The sequence below is a fragment of the Aedes aegypti genome, chromosome 2 (genome assembly GCF_002204515.2).
Source record: "Aedes aegypti strain LVP_AGWG chromosome 2, AaegL5.0 Primary Assembly, whole genome shotgun sequence".
Taxonomy (NCBI): Eukaryota; Metazoa; Arthropoda; class Insecta; order Diptera; family Culicidae; genus Aedes; species Aedes aegypti.
In genome coordinates, this window is record NC_035108.1 from 432,570,181 (window position 1) to 432,595,675 (window position 25,495).

Consider the following 25,495-nt stretch of genomic DNA (forward strand, 5'->3'; position numbering starts at 1 on the left):
AAGCATTTAAATAACAAACAATGAATCTAACATTTGAACACCAGCACTCAATTACTAACAAGCGTATAATGTGATAAATCCCATACAAGCCATAGCCAATGCGTAACCATAATTACACGATTCAAATTCTCCTCGGGTTGGAACAACAAGTAGCCGCACAATATCCATAGCGGGCGTGTTCCGTCTAATAAACCATGAGACCGGCTCGAATCGCGCGAAAGTCCACAACAGCAACTGCACCCGCTCTCTTTAGAAGCTCAACAAACAAAATCCAGTACAATAATAGAATGTAAAAGTCAAAATAATCTCAAAAACCTGATTATCAGGTTCGGCAAAGAAAGTTTTTAATAACTTGCCCATCGACTTTTTTTTGTTTGTTGGTTGGATTCTGCTCCTGCTCTTGGCACCATCGCGGATTGCGGCACAGGACTGTGGGCCAGGTATCGAGATTTTGCGACAAAATTTCAAGCTCTTTCATAATGCAGAATAACAAAAATTACATTTTTGCATGTCTCAAGGATCAAATTATGTGTCTCTAGTAGATTTGGAATTGCTGTAGATGATGCCATTCTCAGAAATGTTCAAGCATATCGGAATTTTAAGTTACAGCTCGCCAAAGTTGTATAAAACATTGGTTTCATTGATTTTTACATCAAATTCAAAGTAGACTTACCGTTTTGATTCATATTACGGACAGCTTTTAATTCCGGACACTCTTCTTTGTATAGGAAACATTTCACTCGAAATGTTTCAATTTTTGCCTAACAAAAGTTCGCACTTTCGAAGCTTGTTTTAATAAGTATTTTTCATAAATATCTATGGAAATATACAATGCCCTACTGTCTTAGACGTCTGTTTAGTGGTTGGGCAATTTCAATCGATTATTTTACTACTCTTTTTATGATTTTCATGAGCTGTCCGGAATTCGAATCAAAGTGTCAAGGCAAAAGCAAGGAAGCGTCCGCACATTTCCATTTATTTAAAATTATTCATGTTGCGGAATCAAAACCTTCACCCACCATTCGAAAGCTAAGAGTCTTCAAGGCTTAATAATGCGGAGGAATCATACAAACTGATTTATTTTATATGCTTTATGATGAGTAACACTTCACTGAGGCCTTAAGTGTCCGTAATATGAATCAAAACGGTACATATTTCTCAGGAGCACATAAATGTACTGACGATAGCGTTGGGCAAAGTTGACCAGAACATCGATGTTACTGAATCGATTCAAATTTGATATGTCGAATCATCGATTTTATAAAATCATTTGAATCGATGTTTTTGAATCGAATCGATTTTCAAGCTAATATGAAAATTTACAAAAAACATGCTTTCAAAATAAGAACAAATGCATTTGCATGTGATTTTCAAATTCCTTCAATGGGATAACGTTTGAAACTTCAAGGCTGATTCAAAATGAGGTTTATGGTTCATCAACTTTTAAAAAAAATCTGATCAATTTCATTGTTTTGAATCGAAACAAAAAAATCGAATGAAGAATATTGATTCGTTTGTTATTGAGTACTCTCAACATCGATTCAAAAAATCGATTAATCGGAACGAAAAAATTAATTTTTGGAACATCGATTCAAAATCGCCCATCGCTAACTGACGAGCCTCCAACCAGACCGTCTCTCAGCTCATCGGAATCCTAGTGTGCTGCGCTAGCCGGAGGCTCACGAAAATTCTAGAAGCGCGCGCTAGGTGATGTGCTCCCGAGGAGACTCGTCTCATGCGCTGCTCGGCGCTACGGCTCGCCATCGGTATCCAAATTGTGAAATAACTGCTTCGTAACGAAGAGCCTACTATTTTCACCTCATGAGCCAACTATTTTCACCTCATGATGCAGATGGCCTACATGATATGGTCGAAGACTCGCAATCCAAGAGTTACAATTTCGATCCTCGTTGTAAACTTTTGTAAACACTTCAATTATTGCGATGAAAAGGTCTCATAATGTACAGAGCGCCCGTGCGCTTGCAAGCAATGAGGCTCCTGCACCTAAGGATACAGCACGTGCACAGTAACTCTAATTCAAAGTATGATTGATTTATCGATTTTTTTTTTGTGGTCTAATTCTCCAATTATTGAAAATAGAAGTTGAACTTTCATTTCAGATATAATTTGGTTGAAATTTCGCGATTAAATTTACATCAAATAATTTTTTTATACAAAATACTTCGTTCCTCTTAAAAGGTATTGTACTTTGCTATACAATACTTTTTCAAACCATCAAAAAAATAACTTTTGAGCATCAAAAGTGCTATGAACTTTATTGATATATACATTAAGTTTCAATTCTGTGGCAAGTTGGGCAAATAAATTGCCATACAAGCTGGTAAACTTGCATGCAAGTTAGCTAAAATAATCAAATTTTGCTTTTTCAACAGCCAATATTCCAAAAATTAGACGTGCTATGATATTTTTGAAACCGACAATGAATTCAGCAACTCTTAATAAAGTAAATAGCGGTGTTTTGGTGCTTGAGATAAATACGTGTCCCGCAGTATTATAATTCATAGTATATTTGTATTTTATTCATCAGAGTCGCTATTTCCCAACGCTTGATTTGCAGTCAGCAAGAGACCGATTTCTATCATTAAAAAACTCCCATTATGAGAATCTCCAGATAACACTGTTCCAGCAAATTAAAACTATTAGAGAAAAAGTTTGGACATTCTGGACGTATAGGTGCCATTTTAGATTTTGTTCAGTAGCTCTGGAATTCAAATTCCTATTTAACCCTTTAAGCTTCATTTTTCACCGCAAGAAAAAAAAATCAAATCGGGATAACTTTTTTGTTTCTCGGTATTTTTGTACCATTTTCTCACATGTTCTCAAAAAACTCTTCTAGCTTAAGAATCTGTGTCGATATTGATGATTTGTGAAAAAAAAATATATTTTTTTTTTTTGCTGGTAGGATGCTTTGCACCTGGTAAACTCAATCCAGAATATCATGACTACGATCAGCGTTATATATTTGCAGCTAGTTAGAAAATATAAATTGAGATGATTTTAGAAAGCTGTTAAACTTTTTTTTTTGTTGCTAATGTTGCTTTGAGCCTAATAAGCCTAATCCAGAACAGCATGACTAAGATCAGAGTAAACTATCTGATCACTGTGTTAGAAAATTAACATTAAGATGACTTGAAAAATTTTTTGGACTTTTTTCTGATTTTGTGGCTAATGGAATATGTTTCAAGCCTGGTAAGCTCAATCCAGAATAACATTACTAAGTTCGGAGTAAGATATTTTCAGCGTGTTAGATCCTAAAATTTTTGATAAAATCTTGTTTTTATTAAATAACACGATAAAGCGTGTTTTTGCTACTACTACAGTAAATTTTCCCGCTTGAATAACGGCTCTATCATATTAAACTTTAATCTTGAAAATTAGTCAAAATATGAACATGGACACTTCTAACATTATTGACGTTCGCTTCGCCGACAAATTCCGACAGAGGTTTCGCTTTTTAAAAAGTGTTTACGCTAGGATTGTTCCTATTTGATATTATGGGAGGGACACGGAAAACAAAATACACCCAATATTTGAGTTTAAACAAAGGGGTGTGACAAAATCTTAAGAATAGGAAAAACAATTTTTGGACGTAACCAACGAAAAACATTTAAAAATTAAGTAAAAATGTGTTTCTAATATAAACTTGAGCGTTTGGTACTAAAATTGAACAGGGCTTTAGGACCCTATTGAGATGATTCGAGGAATTTGTTGAGCATTTTCTGATTTTGTTGCTAATAGGATGCGCATCGAGCCTGGTAAGCTCAAATCCAGAACAGCATGACTAAGATCAGAGTTAGATATTAGTAGCGTGTTTTAACAAGTCAATAGAGATGATTTGAGAAAATTGTTGGACTTTTTTTGATTCTGTTGCTTTGAGTCTGGTAGCTTAATACAGAATAGCATAACTAGGGTCAGAAAGCACTATTTGTAGCTTGTTAGAACATGTCAATTGAGACGATTTTAGAAAATTATTTAAAAAAATCCTATTTGTTGCTTAGTAGGCTCAATCCAGAATAGCATGATAAGGATCAGAGTGAGCTATTTGTAACATGGCAAAACCTTTATATTGAGATTATTTGAAGAAATTGTTGAATATATTTTTATTGTTTTTAACTAATGGGATGCATTGAGCCTGGTAGGCTCAATCCACAATAGCAAGCCTAACATCAGTGTGAGCATGACAGGTATACCTGGTATACTGGTACCATTGTTTTCATGTTTTGTTGAAGAGCGAAAGAGAGAGAATTACGTCGTGAAATGCCTAGAACAGGCATGATAAAAGTAGTTTGTTGTTCCAATTTCGGATAGCGGAATTCACGACAATGACGTTAGTAGCCATTTTTTTTATTTCGATGTTTTGTTTTTGAAATTTCTGTTAGGTGGCATCCACAAATTACGTAACGCTCTAGGGGGAGGGGGGAGGCTCAAGCGTTACGACTCATACAAAAATTTGAAATTTTTCATACAAAAAGCGTTACGGAGGGGGGGAGGGGGTCAAAAATTTCCAATTTTAGCGTTACGTAATAAATGGATGCTGCCTTATAGTGGAAGGGATCTTATAAGAATCTTGGAAGGAAACTGAAAAGCATCCTGGAAAGATTCTGTTTAGAATCCTAGAAGATGTGTGAAGAGATCTCTGTAAAGTTTCTGAACAGAATCCCGGAAGTTTTTTTTATAAAAAACCTTGAAAGGTTTCTGGCTTCCATATAAGTAAGTTTACGACGAGAATCCTAAAAGGATTCTGATGAACATCCTGGAACGATTCTTAAGAGAATCCTGGAGGAAGTCTGGAGATAACGCAGGCAGAACTGCGATGAGAATCCTGGAAGATTTTGACGAGAAACTTGGAACGATTATGCTATAATGATGTGAATCTGTGAAGGACTTCACAAAGAACTCTGGAAGGATTTCAATGAGTACCAAGGATTCGGAGAAGCACTTGGAAGTATTATGTTGAGAATTCTGGAAGAATTTTGATGGGAATCCTGGAAGAATTCTGATGAGAATCCTGGAAGAGAAATCTGAAAGTAATCTGTTGAGAGTACAATCTGATAAAAGTCCTGGGAAGATTGAAATAGATGGAAATCCCGAGAGGATTTTGATGAAAATTCGGTGATAATCCTCATACGATTCCGATGATTCTTATAAGAATCCAGATATGATTCCGAACTGTTCATTGGCAAAAATTGAGTTTTAATTGGTGTGGATCATCATTCTGTTCAAAATTACCCTCCCAGACAACCAAAATGTACGCATAACGAAATCACCTGGAGGCTTTGTACGTGCCAAAATTTCACTTATAAGATGTCGCGAAAAGGCCTTCTACGTACCAAAGTGGAGGCGATATGCGTGCATATATTATGTGATGATTAATAACATACAATGCGAGTGTATACATATTCTCCCAAACTAACCTGTTATGTTATGCGACTTAACTTATGATAACAAATGTTGATTTGATAGCTGCTACGGATTGATCCGACTTACTTTGTACGAGTGCACGGGACGAAACAAAATGTACAAATGAACTCAGAAAAAAAGTATTTTATGCGAGGAAACTCATCAATTTGACGAGTTTATCCACGGTGTTTTGCGGGTTTGTTGTAATTAGTATAACTAACGAGTTATACCGTGAACTTTCATGCGATTTCTGGTTTCTGGGCTTTCAAAAAGTTTACTGATGGAAGAAAACAAGCTGTTAGGACGATAGCTGGAAGCCTCTGCAGGATTTTTGTCCAGTTTTAAAATTGGAACAACTTTGAAATCATTCCATTTGTCAGGAAAATATGCCAACTGAAAAAAATGGTTGAATATATCTTCCAAGAATGATAAGCAACTATCAACGGCAGGGGCTTTCAAATTTTTTATTTTTTTAATAATAGTTCTCACTTCTTCCAAATCAGTCTCCCAGTAGTTTCCAAAAACGTTCTCTTGATTGAGAATGCTTTCGAAGTCCTGGGTAACTCAATTTTCAAATGGACTAGTGAGTCCAGCACGCTTTCAAACTGCATAGCAAGTTTTTGAGCTTTTTTGCAATTAGTTAGTAATAATTTATTTTCCTCTTTCAAGGCTGGAATTTGCTCCGGAGGTTTTTTTTCAAAATTTTTGATAATTCGCAAAAGGGCATAGAGCCAGGGTCCAATCGAAAAATTATATTGAGAAAACCGATTTTTAATTTCTTTTTTCAGATCCTGTCATATAATTTTCATAGCGGGATCGTGAGTGCGTTGAAATTGCCTTCTCCTCACGTTTTTAAGATGGATTAAGAGTTTAATATCATCATCTATAATCACGGATTCGAATTATACTTCAAATGTTGGAATTGCAATGCCTCTGGTTTCAACAATGGACTGCTTTAGTCATAGTGGTTTCAAGAGCATTGTCAATATTTGTAAAAAAAAATTCTAACTTCAAGATTACTATCGATGCATGTTTCATATGTGTTCCAGTCGGCTTGAAAATAATTGGTTCATGGGATATTTAAAATGTAACAGGGACATGATCAGAATCAAAATCAGCATGAGTAACCAGTTGGCTACAAAGGTGACTAGAGTCGGTTAGTAACAAATCAATCGTAGAAGAGGAAAAACGAGTAGGACTATCAGGGTATTGAATTGAGAAATATCCTGAAGAGCACTCATCAAATAAAATTATGCGTTGGAATTCCTTTGCAAGTTATTCCATAAGCGATGTTTGGCATAAAAGTCATCAATGGCAATAACAAAGTTTAACTTCAAAAAGTGGTAAACTATCAAACATGTTTTTCATGATAAAAACTTCATCTCATACAAGTTTTTAGTCACGAAATTTTTATTCCCAGCCCGTTGTGCACAGGGTTCCCCAGCCTACATCCGATCCCGTCATCGCACAGTACCGATATAATCTTTCCCTCCTCAGATAATCACTACACTCATCGCGACGAAAAGACACTACTGTTCTTTTACAGCCGACCGACCCATCAATGCTAATTACGCGCACTTGACCACACTCATCTTGAATGCTAATCATCTTGTCCACCTCCCTCATTAAGCGCAACAAAAAAAAGACATAGAACAGAACCCACCTTGAAGTAGTTGGCGTTACGCGTCTGGATTTCGTTGCGCTGCTTCAGGTTATCCTCGGTCAGGTTAGATTCATACGCCCAGGAAGCCTCGGTAGCTTCATTGTTGCGGGCCAGAATCTCCTGCTCCAGATCGTTCACGTACTTGAGGGCGGCCAGCTCGTCCTCCTCCAGCTGGGGATTGGCGGCCAAAGCAACGGCCACGGCCGCTAGCACCAACAGCGAGAATCGCCACCACATTTCTCTCTCTAGCGTCTGGTATCTAGGCAAAGGCACTTTGGGACAACTAGTCGGAACCGCTATCGGCACGGTACTAATCGTTGCCGCTCGGTTGCCGGTCGTTTTTTATAGCGATTCGGGCATGCGGGAGAACTCGGCGAGAGACCGGTCTTTGGATGCGGCGCGAGTGAGCAGAGATGTGATGCGCGGATGGGATGTCCGCCGATCGGAATCGGATTATTATCGATCGGGCCTTTTGAGCGAGAGCTTCGGGCGCGGGACTGCTGATTGGTGTTCTGCTGCGGTAAGGGTCACCGGTTGCTGCGTCGGTCGGTGCGGGAGTGGAACACATGAATTTTTTATGCAATTTTCTTCCCGAAGGATGCTGTGAGAGAAGATATGGGTGATAGGGTGGTTCCAAAATCGGTTTCGTTCTCGTTGTTGTACATACTTTTCGATATTATATCAGAATTAATGAGCATAAGCATGCACGGGTGTAGTTAGAGAGGGGCGGGGAATCGTAGTCCCTCCCTCCTGAACGACGAAAAATAATTGAAAAATTGTTGAAATTTTTGAAGTATTATTTTTTTATATTCATAATTCATATTCATAATCAATTGTTTCATTATTTACTCATTTTATAATTCTCGGAGTCCAACTTTATATCAGCACAAAGAACCACCAGCATTATAATATTGCACGTATTCTGCTGCATATCAACAACATTGATGCAACGTTGCTTTTTTGAAGATGAATCGAAGCCAATCCTCAAATTTTCAAGAGCATCAATCTGGAGAATCGAAAATCCTTTTGACCTAAAAACTTGATCGATTAGTCACTCGCTGGTGGTGAACAATCGATTAAGTTTTCAGCTTAAACGGATGTCCTGTTATCCAGATTTGTACCCTCGAAAATTGTAAGTTTGGCTTATCTCGATGCGTGGAGAATTTCTTGCAAGAAATGGTCAAGAAAATTATTTTTCTTTGATCGCAGTACACAGTTGAAAAGAAATGTCATTTCAAATGGAGCTCACTGTAGAATATTCCTTGACCATTTCTTCCGCAGAAATTTTTACTTTTCTTGAGCGGAACAGCATACTTAACGTGAAGATGCATCGAATTTTCAAGAGCACAAATCTAGAGAACCAGATAACCGTTTGTGCTGAAAATGCTACTCACTGGTCACACGCTGGTGGTGATCAATCGATTAGATTTTCAGCACGAACGGTTGTTAGGTTCTCTAGATTTGTGCTCTTGAAAATTCGAGGTTTGGCTTCTATGCATCTTCACCTTAAGGACTGTTCATTTAAGAAAGTGGACACGTATTTTTTAAAGCAAACTGTTTATTTTCGAACAAATTCATGAGTTCTCTTGAAATACATGGAAATTAAAGTAATCTCGACCAAATTCACATAATTTTGAACATTTATTGAGCATTCCTGGATAATGCTCTGACTTTTCTCTTGATGCCTCCCATCGGATTCTGCACAACTTTCTTCGTAACTTTTCTTTGTGTTGCTTACCACATTTTCTTGAGAAAATCCATGGGACTTGCTTATTTTCCATCCTTCTTAAGATGTTGTTTAATTATTGCCCAATATTTACAAATGGGGCGTAGTTATGGCCAATTCGGTATAATCTGCCATGTTTCAACAAATTCGACTTTTTCCTTCTTGATCATCTCCAAAGTAGCTGAAGTATAGTGAGTCGATGCCAGGCCTGGCCAAAACAATGGAGGCTTGTTATACTTTCGGTAGATGGGCAGAAGACGTTTTTAAATGCATTCAGTTCTGTAATTTTCGCCGTTGATTGAACCCGTTGTGAAAAATGTAGTACTTTTCATACCGCAGGAGCAAATTGCTTGCTATAAAAAAACTTTTTTAGCAAATTTTTCTGTTCGGATGTATTGAACGTCGTCATAAGCATCTGTTTTTGATACAGTGTTGAAAAATTGGAATTTGGACACTTCGCGATTTAAGACAAATCTCAGAACGACAGCTTTTCTGAACACCATTTGTGCAGAATAAATCTGCGTGTCGCCATGTTAAACCGACCTTTTGCTTGGAATTTACAACTGTTTGATGTCAACTTTCTTCTGCTGTCAAAATAAACACTTGAGTACACACTGAAACAAAATTTGAATTTGTTCCTTGGAATTTTCACACCAAAATGTTAACAATCAGGTGTCCACTTTCTTTAATGAACAGTCCTTAGCTTAATCCTACATTACAAATGTATCAATGTACTAATATTACTTTATAAATTGCTATCTTCTATCTTCTATATTCTATCTACTATCTTATATCTTCTATCTTCTATCTTCTATCTTCTATCTTCTATCTTCTATCTTCTATCTTCTATCTTCTATCTTCTATCTTCTATCTTCTATCTTCTATCTTCTATCTTCTATCTTCTATCTTCTATCTTCTATCTTCTATCTTCTATCTTCTATCTTCTATCTTCTATCTTCTATCTTCTATCTTCTATCTTCTATCTTCTATCTTCTATCTTCTATCTTCTATCTTCTATCTTCTATCTTCTATCTTCTATCTTCTATCTTCTATCTTCTATCTTCTATCTTCTATCTTCTATCTTCTATCTTCTATCTTCTATCTTCTATCTTCTATCTTCTATCTTCTATCTTCTATCTTCTATCTTCTATCTTCTATCTTCTATCTTCTATCTTCTATCTTCTATCTTCTATCTTCTATCTTCTATCTTCTATCTTCTATCTTCTATCTTCTATCTTCTATCTTCTATCTTCTATCTTCTATCTTCTATCTTTTATCTTCTATCTTCTATCTTCTATCTTCTATCTTCTTTCTTCTATCTTCTATCTTCTATCTTCTATCTTCTATCTTCTATCTTCTATCTTCAGGATAAAGCAGATTTCTTCAAAGAGTTGTCAGTAACTCAGCCAGGTATCACATGGAAAAATCCTAAGACGAATTATGTAAACATCTCTACAGGAAATTCTTGGAGATATCATCATCGTTTCAATATGTTATTTAATCTATGAATTCTCTTGAAAGCTTCTCAAAATGCTCCCCAAAAACTAATTTTAAAAATTTGAAAAAAATTTCATTAAAACGTATCCAAGCATGCCATAATTTTTGAATCATCTCTCATTGACGTTTCTTGCATACACTATATTTTTTATGGCTAGATCAAAGTAAGCTCTAAGTCAAAAAATTTCTTCATTGTTACCATAATACGAAAATTGATTTTTTTTTTTCATGTTTCTTATATCATTTTAACTATTTTCCATACTAGATTTAATGAGAACAATCGACAGCAAATGGCAGGATCAAATACTTAAACGTGGTCATCCATACAATTATACCATTTTTAAATTGCTTATATCAGCCCCGTCAAATTCAGGCTTCAAATACTGTAGTTATTGTTGAGGATGTCTCATTTGAGAATAAGCAATGAGTCAGCGTTATTGTGTCAATTGTGGTTCTTTCCACCAGCGTAAGTTATTCTACATTTTTCAAGTACCTAAAATAATGTAAAACAAATGGGATTATTCAGAAAAAGCCATAAATATTAAAGAATAAACTTTTTAATTTGATTATGGACGGATTTCACGCCAACTCGACACGCGATTGGCAGCACCCCTTCAGAATTCATTGAAACTTTCTGAATGTCAAAAGTATGTGAAACTCAGATACTTTGCATATTTTGTTTTTTTTTTCAAAATCGATCTAGACTAACATTTGGAAAGGGTCAAAGTTTGTTTTACTTTTTTTATAAACCCGTATAACTCGAAAACGGTAAGACCTACAAAAAAGTGTTGTATGGGGGACTGTCGTGAAATTTCCTGAAGTTTTAGAAAAAAATATTGATAAAATAAAAAAACATATTTTCTACACTAAAAATAATGATTCAAAACTTTAAAGTCGATTTAAAAAAACGACCATTTCAGATTTTGATCATCCTTAAGCAAAAAGTTTCGTAATTAAATTTACTAAAAGTCGTCCATACATTGAAAATTGGACATATTTAAGGGAAAAAAACTTTTTCTAACATCGAATTTTTTAAGTCTAAAATGATTTTTTTATTTTATTTTTATTTCGCTTTAAATAGTCCAGTATAATCATATTTTCAAGTGATAAATGAGTTTTAATCACAAAATAGATTAATAGAGTAGTTAAAACAAATGAAACGGAATTATACAGAGTTGTTTTTTTTTTAATTAAATACAATTGATCTCGCACCAAACCGCTTATGAGAAAATCAACTCCGTCTAACAATCCGAAGGGTTTTTTATGGTTGGAAAGATATCACAATAATATTTCATTTCTTATTTGGTCAAAGCCAATCTTAACAGGTCACAGGGTCAATATTATGCTTATGAAAAAAGTCGTGCTTTGTTTTTATTTCTATTATTGCTATATATCCTAAAACGTAGTATCTGCACATGAATATTTATATTATTTTTGGGCTTTACTGAATAAATTGAATATTTTTGGTTCATCCTCTGAATTGGTATACCGTTTGGCTGCAATTTGTGTATCACTAATAGGCATAGAACAATGATTTTTTTGGGTACCAGGGACAGTTTTAACCTTATCAAACAATTCCACCAATTCCTCTGACATTTTAACATATTAACATTAGATATATAACATAAATTTAATTTGGCGATACATGTATCAATTTGTTTCACTGCCCATTCGAATAGTTCTCGTGGAGTTGTGATTGTGTTTCCATAGTATTTTGCAAGACTTGCTTTTTTTGCCATTCGCTTGAGAATGCCACCAATAGCGTCAGGGGCCTTTGCCGTGGGATGTGGCAAAAAAGCGCCGCTCTGCTTCCAATCCATGTATTTTCTTGATGTTTTCTTTATGTAAGCTGGCAATTTTTTTATTTTTATTTTTTTTTATAATAAGCTCCATCTGACATAAAAATAACTTTTGAGAAATTTATTTTTTGTTTAACAAATGTTATTAATTTTGAAATAAATAGCTGAACTGCTACTGTGTCAAATTAATATATTGATATGGGTTCTATGTAAACAATCTTTAACGTTTAATGTTATTTTATAGCTAGCGTTAAAAGCTGACATTAATTTGTCCAGGAATTGATCCTGTGCTAATCCTTAGAAAAAGTCTCAGGATTTCTCCAAATATTCAAACAGAAATTCTTCCAATGATGCTTAAGGAATAATTTCAGAGATTTTGAGGACTTCTTCTAATGCTTACTTCAGGTTAACTAACATTTATCTTTGATTCATCTGCTTAATTCAAAGAACTTTATAAACATATTACTTTTTAGATTTCTCGATTTGCTGCAATACTGCAGAAATGTTAGAAAAAATCCTAAAGAAATCCTTGGAGGGTTTTATAAAAGAATTTTGAGAGTATTTCTAGAAAGAAATTTTCACAGCATTCTTTTGATTTTTTTTCTTGGAAATCCTATGAAATGAAATTCAGGAGGATCTTTTTTTTTCAAATTATACTCAAATAGATTCCTAGAAGAATGTCTGTTGGAAAAACTGGATGGATTTTTTAGAGCTTACTCCAGCTATATTTCCTTGGAAACTTTTGACGAAATCCTTGATCCTCAATATAAAATTTATGGCAAAGTCTTAGAACAATCATCAGGAGTAATATTCAATGAAATATCTTGACCAAATCTTTTAAAAAAAACTACAATAAATTAGAAAAAAATCCATTGGCAAAATTTCAAATTGATTCCTAAAAATGCGTTGAGTGTATCTCTGAATCAGAAAAAAAAATAATTTCTGAAGAAGTTCAAGAAGGAATATTTGAAGGCATCTGTTGAGAATTTGAATGTATCACTTGTTGAGCTCTTTGGAAACAACTTCAGGAAATTCAGGAAAAATAAAAAATGGAATAGTTCAAGGACAAATCCTAAAGCCCTGTCCCAATTTAAGTGCCAAACGCTTAAGTTTAGGCCAAAAACACATGTTTACTCAATTTTCTAATGTTTTCCGTTGGTTTAAGCCCAAAATACATTTTTTTAGATTTTATCACATCCTTTGGCTTAAACTCAAATTTTGGGTGTATTTTGTTTTCCGTGTCCCTTACGAAATGTCAGATAGGAACAACCCCAGTGGTCGAACTAAAACCCCTGTGGTGTTTTGTCGACTAAGCGAACGTCAAACATGATCAAAAGTGTCAAGGTTCATTTATGGACAAAATTTTTAAATTAAAGTTCAAACATGATATAGCCATTATTTGAGCGGGAAAAATTGCTAAAGTAGTTACAGTAACATGCTTTTTCTTGTTATCAAATAAAAACAAGATTTCATTTATAAAAATAGGACCCAATTAAGGAATTTCTGGACTAGGGGACTTGGACACCCCAAGCTACAAAATAAGTGAGAAATTTTTAAGATTCCGAAGGAATCCTACGATTTCGAAAGGAAACCTGAAATTGTAGATTGAATCCTGAGATTTTAGTGGAAATTCTTGGAGTCCAAACGTATTTCTTATATTTCATTCCAGCGAAGTTCTGTTTTTATAGTGGGTAGATAATCTGAGCGGTTTGAGGGAACCCTTGAATTTCGGTATGAGTTTTGAGGTGTCTGTGGGAGAGTTGTGCTACTTTTCCTCGAACGCCAGCTCCCCGAATAGCTTAAGGCACTCAGAATTTTCGCAACTTCATATGTTTTAGGGTGGTGAATAACCCGGTCATCTGATATGCACTCTTCTTTATTTGATTGGTGGTTCTTTAGAATTGTATCGTTGTAGGCATCTTTCGCAGTATCACTTAAGACAACTCCTGCGTCTTTCTGTAGATTGTCCGACATTTCCCCGAATACAATTTCCTCAAATGACGGTTTCCCGAATGAACTATTCCCCTGAAAAGTTTTTTTTTTCGAATGAACTATTTCCCCGAAAAAATCGTAATGTAATTGACATACTGAAAGCTATTCATAATCCTGTTTAAAATATTTAACGTGCTAGCTGATGTAAGATTAGATAAAAAATAATAAATTTGTTACGAAATCCGTGTGTTTTAGGTAGCAGATAATCAATATAATATGTCACGTGCATTTGACTCAAAGCAACTTTTTTTTGTCATAGTCTAATGAAAAAAGCGAACACATGATAGGCAGTTTAATTGGAAGCGCTTTCTTTTAAGTATAGAAATTTCCCTATGGACATTTGACCTAATGAACATTCGTCGAGAACGTCAAATACAGTGAGCATGTTAGTAATGAATATTGGAAATTCTAATAATCACTAGGGTAGAAGCACCGGTTTTGGCCATACGCCAGTTGTAGCCATAGAGGATTATACACCGTTTTACATAGCCAATCAGCATGAAACCTTTTGTGTTCAGTAGATCACATTCACATGATAGAGCTACATTCGTTTAATCGTCCAAATTGATTCAAAACATAAGAAAAACAATTCATTTTCCTTATAATTTTAACTCCCATACACCTAATTTGGCCAGGGCACTCCCAATTTAGCCACTCTCATGAGAAATCAATGCGATTGGCCAATTTAGGAACCGAAGATAAATCTTTGGCCAAAACTGGTTCCGTCGGCCTATATTGACCAACGGGATTTTCAAAGCGAAACAATGGTTATAGCTCACTTTTGATATTTTACACACATAATATGGATTGAAAGCTTGCATTTGACATATTTGTAGTATAAATACGGCTTCCCATTTAATTTTTATTGACATTTTCTCTTAGGCTGGCCAAAACCGGTGCTTTTACCCTAAATAAATAAAAAAAAATTAACAGTAGATCGAAAGCATTGAAAATGTTGGATCAAAATATTAGAATCTGTAGTATTCGTTCTTACAATTACATTTAAAGTAGTAGCATGTAATTACCAGAAAACATGCGATTAAAGTTTCAATAGCTGTTTCGTTGATATATTCATATATTTATCTATGAAGAACAGCCTTTTATTAAAAGGAGGACAAATTTCTTATGAAATCAGAAGCAGCTGCAAGCAGAACAATATCAACACAGCAAAGATTCAAAGAACTGTTTAGGGTGATAAGAAGGCGAGACTGGCTTAAAAGTTATCAACTGTTTTGATGCCTATGATTATTAGACCAGTAATCTAAGGAAGAACAATCTACGTTCTAAAGAAGGGATATTTATAAAATTGAAACAAGCCTTTTTTTACGTTAACAATTATTGTTCAAAAAATGACAAGACATTAACTTATTTTTTAAGTTTTCATGCAGTGAAGTCTCATTTGAGTCACCTCTTTGAATCCTGCAAACTGTTTTCAACCAGTCAAACTTTATTTCATTCATAATATTGAATAATATTAAATATATTATATTATGATCTATTATATTTATTTTTATATATTATTATAATATTTGATATATAATATAATATATTATTTACTTCATTTAGATGAATTAGGTTCGGACAAATGACATTATGCAACCGATTTGTTCATCGCTTTAATAGGGTAACCAATATATTTTGGACCCCTATATATTTTGGACCCCCTTGGCCATTTTCCTGCAAATTTCCCGGTTTAAATCGAAAGACCAACTCAATTTGCATGCCATTTAGGAAGATAGGACTATTCCGCACTTGCATCGACCGTTTGTACAAAGAAAATGTATTAATTTTATCTGAAATTAATTTAATTTAATCGGTGCATCCATGCAACCGTTACAACACGTTACACACAGAAATTGAAGCCGTCAGAAATGTTTCAAATGTAAACACAAACTGTTTTCTAATTTCTGGTCAAAAAGCGTAGAATTTCTTCAGTTTTCCATTGTCGATTTATTGATTAGACTATGGGCAAGCATATTATACATCCAGTGTCATGGACTTTGTCGCCAAACGATGAAAAAATGCCGGGTGTCCAAAATATATACTTTGAGGGTCCAAAATGTATTAGTGTGTCCAAAATAATGAAAAACAGTGCTTGCAATTCAATTATTTTCGACGGTTTTGGTTGCTACATGACCGTTTGGGCATTTTTATATCGTAGAGGAAGTTTTTCTATACATTTTGACATGTTCTTTGACTTGGTTACGCTGTGCAATTAATTAATTGGGACACAAAACTAAAATCACTTCCTTAGGGGGTCCAAAATACGACCGTTAAAAATTTGGTATTCTACAAACTTTCCATAAATTTAATTTTGAAAAGAATGATGCTAAAAGCTTCAAAATTGGTTGGAAAATGAAAAAGTTATGATGACTTCATCGAAGGTCATATTTCATAACTTAAAAAGTCACCTTCAAGTCGCTTGCGCCACCTCTAAATTTTAATATTTTTGGCTCAAAATTTTAGGTTTCCCTTTTTATGTGATTTAAATTTAGAAGAGCACACGAATTCTTGGTTTTGAGACATTTCGAAAAATAAGCCGCAGATGAGAAAATCATTAGTTTGAAGTGGTTATCAAACTTGCTGAAAGAGAATTATTAAACGAAATTATTAATTACGAAACAAATATAAAAATGTCTTTGGAAATACCTTTCGAGGAAATCATTCGGGAAAAGGGGGTTCGGGAGAAAAATCCTTCGGGAAAAAATCATTCGGGGAAATGTCGGAAAACCCTTTCTGGACTGTATCATATGTCGTTCAGGGAAAGTGCCCCAAGTAACATTTTTAGTTTTTTCACATACTACAAGCTGTTGTTACCACCATGTCGTTAAAACTTATTTTAGAACTTATTAGATTTAGGCCCACACTACAGGAGGTTGTTAAAACTATAACTTAAAACCGTTTTTAAACTTCTTAGTTTTATATAGTATGAATACATCTACCCTTGAAGTGTACGTTAAAACATACATAAGACCTATTGTATAGTCTTGTTGAGCTCAACTAGTGGTATTAAATATTTTGCGATATCCTAAAACACGGAATAAAACCGATGTTAAGAGCTGACGATCGAACAGTCATCAGTCAACAACTTGTTTATTAATCAAAACTTTTTTTTTATAATATTGAAACTATCATGATGTCTGCCGACTCATAACAATAAATTAGAATATAAATTTTTGCGTGGCAGTAAATTTTCTTGCAATCGCGTGAAACTCATGTCAAAGAAAATTTACTGGTGTAATGGCAAAAAAAATCGATTTACAACAACGCGCCACAATTACAACATCATAATTACCTATCTAATATTTTATTCCATTACATTTTTAGAATGTAATCCCACGCATATTGTAATAGGGTCCTAAAGCCCTGTCCCGATTTTAGTGCCAAACGCTTAAGTTTAGGTCAAAAACACATGTTTACTCAATTTTCCAATGTTTTCCGTTGGTTTAAGTCCAAGAAACATTTATTTTAGATTTTGTCACACCCCTTGGCTTAAACTCAAATTTTGGGTGCATTTTGTTTTCCGTGTCCCTTTCGCATTGTCAGATAGGAACAACCCCAGTGTTAAAACTAAAATCCCTGTTGTGTTTTTGTCGACTAAGCGAACGTCAAACATGATCTCAAGTGTCAAGGTTCATTTATGGACCCAATTTTTATAATCAAGTTTAAATATGATATAGCCGTTCTTTGAGTGGGAAAAAATGCTAAAAAAGTTGAAATAACATGCCGTTTGGGGTTGTTGAATAAAAACAAGATTTTATTAAAAATTTTAGGACCCAATTATGAACCCGAAACGGCGTCAATAAAATGGATTCCATCCAGTTAAATCTTGCTGGTCTTGTCTGGGATGGTTTAAGATCAATAGGTGATTGTTCCGTGTTCATTCATGAGAGGTTTTGATCTTAAGAATCCTTGCACAAAATCCTCCTCTGGCTATAATATACTTAAATCAGATTATTTTTTCTGCTGTAAGACAAATAGGTTGTTTGAGAGCCTTGGCTTAAACTTAATGCACTCAGGAAAGCCAGTGCTGTCAAAAAGGTAAACAAAGCGGAAGATTTGATTTTGTGATACACTCTAATTTAGTTTATTCGTTCCGTTATGTATCTAATTATGTTTTTACCGGAAGAAATTGTTGTGGGAAAGACCGTGGTTGATCGGTTGTACTGACGCAGACAACGGTAAGTGATAAGTGGCTGAAAGTGAGAGCATTTTTCGAGCAGCTCAGCTGTTGTGTGCAGCAAAGTTGTCCCCCGAGAACGGGAAGTTCAGGTAAGCATGGGAAAAATATGCTACACACGGTAGTCAGATAATTCTACGAGCGGAATGTTTGACAATTCAATATGTTTAATGATTCTTTACATTCGTGTTTCATAATTCTTTACATGATTATCATTATCCACTGATGATATTGATAACCACACGCAGGCCATAACTTGAATCAGACATTTGAGTTTTAAAAAGACTTTAACACGACTTAGAGCAGTCTAGGGAGTTTTATCGATGTCTTTGTAAGACAAACAAGCTGAGGATTTAAGTACAGGTTTTAATAGACACTATACAGCTCCTTCAACATAAAATTTATTATCAACAAATTTAGCTAGCAAACAAGTTTTAACGAAGGCACTTATATGTATCTAAAAAGCACTTTAAAGTGTTTTTTTACTGAAAAGATCGTTTAGCACTTTTAAATCTATTATTGAATCTATTGGGATTTAATTCATCTCTAATAAAACCTCAATGAATAACATCTAAGATCAAAGAGCATTGAAATTGTTACTTGGGTGGTTATTCGGGAAACTGGCGTTCGGGAATTAAGTATAGAGTTTCGAAATCATTTCTATATAATCAAAATCTAAAACTGTGTTGAAAATATCATCACCTTGTTTCTTCAATGTATATTCTTTCAAATTCTTTTACCAGGTATTTCTCCTAAAATGCTTCTTGTAATTACTATAGAAAACTAATTATTAATTTAATAATTATTAAATTATTACGTAATATTGGGAAGTATTTTGTCATGGCTCTGGCGAATCCTCCACAATTATATTCAAGGAATTTTACGATATTCCTCCAGATTTTGTATTTTTGTTTCATATTTTGAATTCCTCTAAGCTTCCTTTCATAGATTTACTCACGGTTTCCTCAAACATATTTGTGTATGATTTCTTCAAAAACTTCACAAGTGGTCTCTCTGAAGGCACTATAATAAATAGATTCAGTTATTCCTGATATATCAGAAAAAAATAAGGAATGTAAACCACCAACGAAACTTTGCGAGATTCGTTTGGAAATTTTCCAGGATTTTTTTCAAGGATTCTTTCAAAAATTTGTCCACCTTCAAAAATTATGTTACCAAGGTAACACTTCGCACTTCTAAGAATTGTCTCAAAATTTCTATAATTTATACCGAAAACTCTTTCAGCAGCCCCTTCTTTCTCGTCACCTTTAGTTTTTCCCAGGAGTCTTTTTGAATTTTTTCCTTTAATTTGTCGAAGGCAACTAAAAGCGCCGACTAATTTCTAAGAAAATCCTTATAATTTCTTAAAATACTCCATAAATGTTCCACCAAGTACAAATCCAGGATTTCATCACTAAGAACATCTTTTGGTATTTCGCATAAAATTATCTCAGGATTTTATGTAAGTATCCTAGCACATAGGGTCGCGAAAAAAATCTTATTTCGTCTTCATTTTCTACGATTTCAAATGTCTTCACGAAACAGTTCGAAACTTTTTCCATTCGTTTATGTCAACAATTTCAAAGGGTTTTGTTTGTTGACCAGGTAAGTCGTGCACTCGAAAAGCTTGGGAACCTAACTAGCCATTAGAACTTCAGGAACAAAACCAAAATTTTCATCAAGATCAACTCCATGGCTTCCTTTTAGAATTGGCTCAGGAAACATTCTACGGCAAGCTCTATTTAAAATTACTTTACTCTCAAACTGCGTACTGCAATCAAAGGAAAATTATTTTCCTGATCCATTCAGACAAGACATCGAGATAGAGGATTACAAGTAATAGGGGAAATCAGGGTAAAACCGACACTGTGGGTAAGATCGACACCCTTTGAATTTTCATGTATTGAGCAGATTTTCATACAGTTTCCACCACGCTCTATCTTAACTTGTGAAATGTTGTGTTTCGAATGACATTACAACTTACGCTACCAATAAACTGCCAAAATAAACAACAAAATCATATTGGATAACATAGGCGCAACAGCAGTTGCAATATTTGGCTGTTATTCTTTAACTATTTCGCATGTGAAATTTTTTAAATGTCATTATTTGTTCTGCGTCTACATCATCATTTACTATTATTACGTTGATACAACATGAAGGAGTAATTATTTTTTGGTTTTACGACAGCTGAAAACGCTATTGAAAAATAAATGTCCACTAGGGGTAAGATCGACACTTTCATTTGGGGTAAAATTGACACCTTTCTTTGCTTCATAATCTAATTTCAGGGAATCTTTCTAATCGGAGGACTATCTCTGTAGTTTATGTGAGTCTTTATTTTTGAATTCCAGTGAAGTTCGAGGACGGTGAACTTGTTAACATGTAAAATATGACACTATGTAACTTGTTACAAGCCATCAATAAGTATTAAAAAAATATTTTTATGTTATCACGTTTCAACTTATTTGATGAAGCTTGAAGAAAAATTTCTCATTTAAAATTGAAGAATTAACAGCATTTGAAATATTTTCACATAAATTAATCTTATTATTTATTTACAAACCATGAGGTTCGACAGTTTTTATTATCTAAAAATAATTACACTTTTCTGTTTTGTAAAAATAAAACAGTATTTATTTTCACAACCAATTATTCGCTACAACTTTATCTACGTAAACAATACATGAACACAAATTAATAATATCCATGTATATTCACCCCAACTTTATAATCTTAGCATGGAACATTTGAAATTTTCACATTTATTTAGTGGATCTTTGGCCTCTCCTCAATAATTTACGTAATATGTGTATGATCCTTCAGAGGAAGGGGTCATAAATGTCGAAAGTCATGTTTAAAGCATTCTTTCGAATATGAAATGTGATGGTGATGTTTACAACGTATAAATTTTACTCAAAGTGCATGTGTCGGTTTTACCCCAACAGGGTGTCGATCTTACCCGCACTCTTAATTGTCTCACCCAAAAATGATGCAATATCAATTTGATTTAAATCACTTTATAACCTTAATATATCATCCAGCGATTGCAAGGATTGATAGATTTATAACCAATATGTGATTCTACAACAATTTTGGGTTCGTTTAACAAGCTAAAGTACATAAATTTTATCAATAAGCTTAGGGTGTCGGTTTTACCCCGAATTCCCCTACCCTTCACTTTTAATTTTTGTTGTTGTTCACAACTTGTCCGTCTACTGGAAGCATTAATTTTTTGCCACATAATCGTTTTGAAACAAAACAATGAAATAAAAGCTTTTGATGAATTTTAAGTGAGCTGCTCTCATATGAAACTTTCGCAAGAGGTCTTGCAAGGATTGCTAAAAAATAAACCATTTTTTATGAAAAAATGTAATTTTACTGAAATCACAAGAAGCTTCATATATTGAGAATTGTATAGAAAATTTTATACCAAAAAGACATCTAACATTTTCTTTACAATACTCAAGATATGTTAGCTTGAAATTTTCAATTTCTCTGATAAACTTTTCTGCACTTATTCTGGAATTTTCGTGATTTTTTTATATTTGAGCACCCCTACAAACTTCTACAAGAGCTATTTTTGTAAATTAATTCAAAAAATCATCAGCTGCCATTTCTTTTCAATAAATAACTCGAAACATAATTCAAACTAACAACAAAATCACTCAATTTAATAATGTCAATGTAAAATCAATAAAACAAATGTTATAATAAATCATGTCCAAAATTGTTCAAATAAATATCAACATAACGAACAAAAGTTTATCAACTCAATCAGGGCATAAAATCGTGCTTCGGTGCGCCGCATTCTGTAAAAGAAACACGTAATCAAACTCACAAGCAATCTCAAAATTTCGAATTCACACTTACTGTCTGTCGCGGTCCAACCGACATGGGCCCCCAAAAACTTGTTCTCCTCCACCAACCAATCATGAAGTGGCTTAAAGTACTCCAAAATGGCATCCGCATTCATCTTGCGCTCCCCAGTCAAAACCTCCATCGCATCAGGCCACGGCTTGGATGATCCCAACGACAGCATCTCCCTGTAAAATTCAACGATTTGAGAAGACTCTTTCAAACACCCTTACCCTAAGTCGCACTTGATCTTATTTCCAGCTTCGACGCTCTCGTAGATATCGCAGTTGTTCAACGTCTTCTCCGGATCGCCCGGTACGTACTGCCCGGCCAGACGACACGCCGCCCGATGGAACTGGAACTGAATCACGTAGGACACGAAGTACCGCAAGTACTCGACATCGGCTGACACGTGATACTTGGCTGGGGCGTCGAAGTCTTCCTTGGTACGCCGAACAGGTGGTTCAACTCCGCTGAATTGGCTTCGCAGCTGCCAGAAACGGCAGTTGTACTCCTCCGGCGGGATCTCTCCCCGGAACAGACTCCAGCGGTATTTGTCTAAGGTGTACGCGAACGGGAGGAACACAAATTTGGTCACGCCCGATCGGTAGAACTGGTTGATCTTGGTTTGCGCGTCCTCTTCGTAGTCCTTGAGCAGTCCGATCTTCTTCAAGTGTTTCGGGGTAGAAACCGACAACGACAGCAGATCGCCAACGGCTTCATGGAATCCTGGATTGGCCCCACGACGATACTCGACCGGTAGATGTTGGTACTGCAGATAGTACTGGATGTGACCCAGCTCGTGATGGACTACGAAGAACTCCCTCATGTTGACCCTAGTGCACTGCTTGATGCGAACGTCGTCCGTGGCGAAGAAGTCCCAGGCACTGGCGTGGCAAACCAAATTGCGCCCGTCGGTGGGTTTCTCGAGGATACTTTTGTCCCAGAAGTCTCTGAAATGCGAGATAGGGGTTAGGTGGCGATCGATGGACAGTTGGAAAGCCTCTATACGAACTGTGGAAGTTTGGTCATGTTAAGTGATTGGAAGAAACCATCACCCATCTGGAACATCTTCAGAGGGGTATAGCCCTGTTTGTTCATTTCTTTGGTCACGTCCAGAAGCTTCTTCTCCGGGAATGGTGTCGTGAAATCAGCGATCTGCAACGAGAAATTCTGTTTAAGTAGAATTCGGCGTGATGATCTGGATTAACTTACGTTCTCCCAAACTTGTCCCCACAAATTTCCCAGCAGATGAATTGGAATCGGTCCAGTTTCCGAAACTACGTCAGGTCCGTACTTTTCTCGCAATTTGTAGCGAACATAAGCGTGAATCTGCTCATAAAGCGGTTTGATCTGTTCGATCACGTGTTCAACCTGCTGCTCAAAGGTGGGATCGTCGTATTCTTTCAGCCAAAGATCAGCATAATCGTCGAAACCGTTCAACGTCGCCACCTCCTTAGTGAGATTGAGATACTTCAAAAAAGCCGGTTTTGTCGGCTTACCGGCCTTATTGAACCATTCCTCCCAATAGTATTTCAGCTCCTCCGGATCACGACTGGTAGCAATAATCTCGGTAATCTCCGGATCCAGGGACAAAGTGCAGTTCGCGCGATCTTTGTACGAGCAGAGCTTAATCTTCGCGTAATTAGCTTCCATACTGGAAACCGCCTCCAGCAGCTCCGTGTACTTATGCTCTGGAAGCGCAGCCTTATCCAGCATTGTCAACTTCCTGAAGCGTCGCTTCAAGTCCTCAGTTCGAAACGAGTCATAATTGTATTGCTGCAGTTCACGAGCTACCGACTAGAGAGCAAATCAAAAGCACAAAAGGTCAAAAACCGATCAAACAAACAACGCGGCGATCGCCATCATCATCATACCTTTGCCACCTCAGCAAACTCCGCAGATGTTTCGATCTTGCGTTGCTCGTTGAACTTGGTCAAGTTGGATCCGTAGTCCCAGGCGGCGATCGTTTGTTTGGCCTTGGCCTCCTGGAAGCGTTTTTCGCACCGTTCCAACGCCTGCAGAGCCTTGGCTTCATTCTTGGGTAGAATGTCGTTGGAAGCACCGCGACGAACAATTCCAGCATGGAGGACGCCGATCGTGGCCAGTACGATCAAAATGGAGACGCGAGTGGACGGCATCTTGGGTTGGTCATTTGGGGGAATCTAGACTGGAAATAGAGTTGAGGTTTGTGTCCAAACATTGGATTTGATTAGCGGAGTTAAAGTTTGATGATTAGTTGCATAATTCAAAGAGTTCTTATCAGTTGATGGCCAATGAATAGATAGTACTTACGCTTCCAGCTGTGCACTTTACGATGTGATCTTCTCGCGTGCTCGGTGAGAACTGATCAATTGTGGCGCAAGAGTATTGAATAATATTTTGTTGTAGACCACATAATAAATCAGTGAGTACTTGCGATCAGTGGACATACAAGCTTCATTTGAGAACCGTGATCGAGTGCCTGTTTTGGCACTCTTTTCTCAGTTTACGGGCCGTATAAAAATATCATAATTTCACATTACAACATTTTTGATAATTAAACTATTTATATAATTTAAATTTGTAATTTGTTTATATATTCTTACGGTAACTTGTTAATTTACACTTTTTATCAAGTCAAGGAAATAATCGTTTCTACTTCAAGATCGTTTTGCTTCACAGTTTTTTTCATATCTTATGATGCTCATAAATAATTTGAGAGCCATTTCATACTGCTGATCAAAGGAAGATCTTTCCTTCATACCCGCAAATAATTGAGCGGAAAACTTCGTACCTAATTATTTTGGAAATCTGGAGAAAAAATGGTGAAATTCTCGCATAACCTGTGATCTCGCCCTAAAAGGGCTCTATCCCATTTGGCATAATGCCATTTGGCATAATGCCGTTTGGCATATCGCCATTTGGCATAATGGCCAATTGGCATAATGGTCATTTGGCATAACGGCCATTTGGCATAATTTGAAGAATACATTTCCACAAAAAAATCTTAAATTTGGACTCGATTAGTCCAATGTGTCATCTTCGACTCTAGACAATAGAATTGAATCACTTCCGAGTTCCGACTGGCGCCTTCCAAGTTACACTTATAGATTTGAGTACTTATTCGTATCGCTTCATGAAGGAGTAATATGAGGAGTATTACATTTACTACCATAGAGTGATCTCGCTTTAATCAATCGTATAATGCTCTCTGAACGTCTGACTTCTTTTATTTGTGATTATGTTGTAGTTCGATTTTTGACCGTGGCTTGGATTTCACAATTTTGTCGCTGCTGAAAGAGCAGTTATATGAAACCATTTAGCTTAGCCTCTAGAAATTTTGATTTATTTTATTTCTGAGGGCGTAGAAACCAAAT

General features: G+C 35.6%; 2 protein-coding genes across 3 annotated transcripts in view; both read right to left on the reverse strand.

Annotated features, from left to right (window-relative positions):
* LOC23687880 (angiotensin-converting enzyme) overlaps positions 1-7,409 on the reverse strand; it is a 29,749-nt gene extending 22,340 nt beyond the window's left edge. The window contains exon 1 of the mRNA XM_011494786.2: positions 7,085-7,409. Coding sequence (XP_011493088.2) covers positions 7,085-7,321 — 237 coding nt within the window. The 5' untranslated portion in view covers positions 7,322-7,409. The remainder of the gene's footprint in view (positions 1-7,084) is intronic.
* Positions 7,410-21,924: 14,515 nt separating this feature from the next.
* Positions 21,925-24,549, reverse strand: LOC23687871 (angiotensin-converting enzyme). Of its 2 annotated transcripts, none has more exons than XM_011494785.2 (7): positions 24,432-24,549; positions 24,014-24,306; positions 23,352-23,936; positions 23,152-23,294; positions 22,382-23,089; positions 22,152-22,324; positions 21,925-22,090 (listed from the first exon to the last, which is right to left on the reverse strand). In XM_011494785.2, exons 2-7 carry the CDS (start codon positions 24,275-24,277, stop codon positions 22,056-22,058), a joined length of 1,908 nt encoding a protein of 635 aa, XP_011493087.1. In that variant the 5' UTR covers positions 24,278-24,306; positions 24,432-24,549; the 3' UTR covers positions 21,925-22,055. The 2 variants fall into 2 exon arrangements, with proteins under 2 accessions (XP_011493087.1, XP_021703472.1); XM_021847780.1 differs by having other exon boundaries at positions 24,014-24,301; positions 24,432-24,518.
* Between the last annotated feature and the right edge of the window lie 946 nt (positions 24,550-25,495).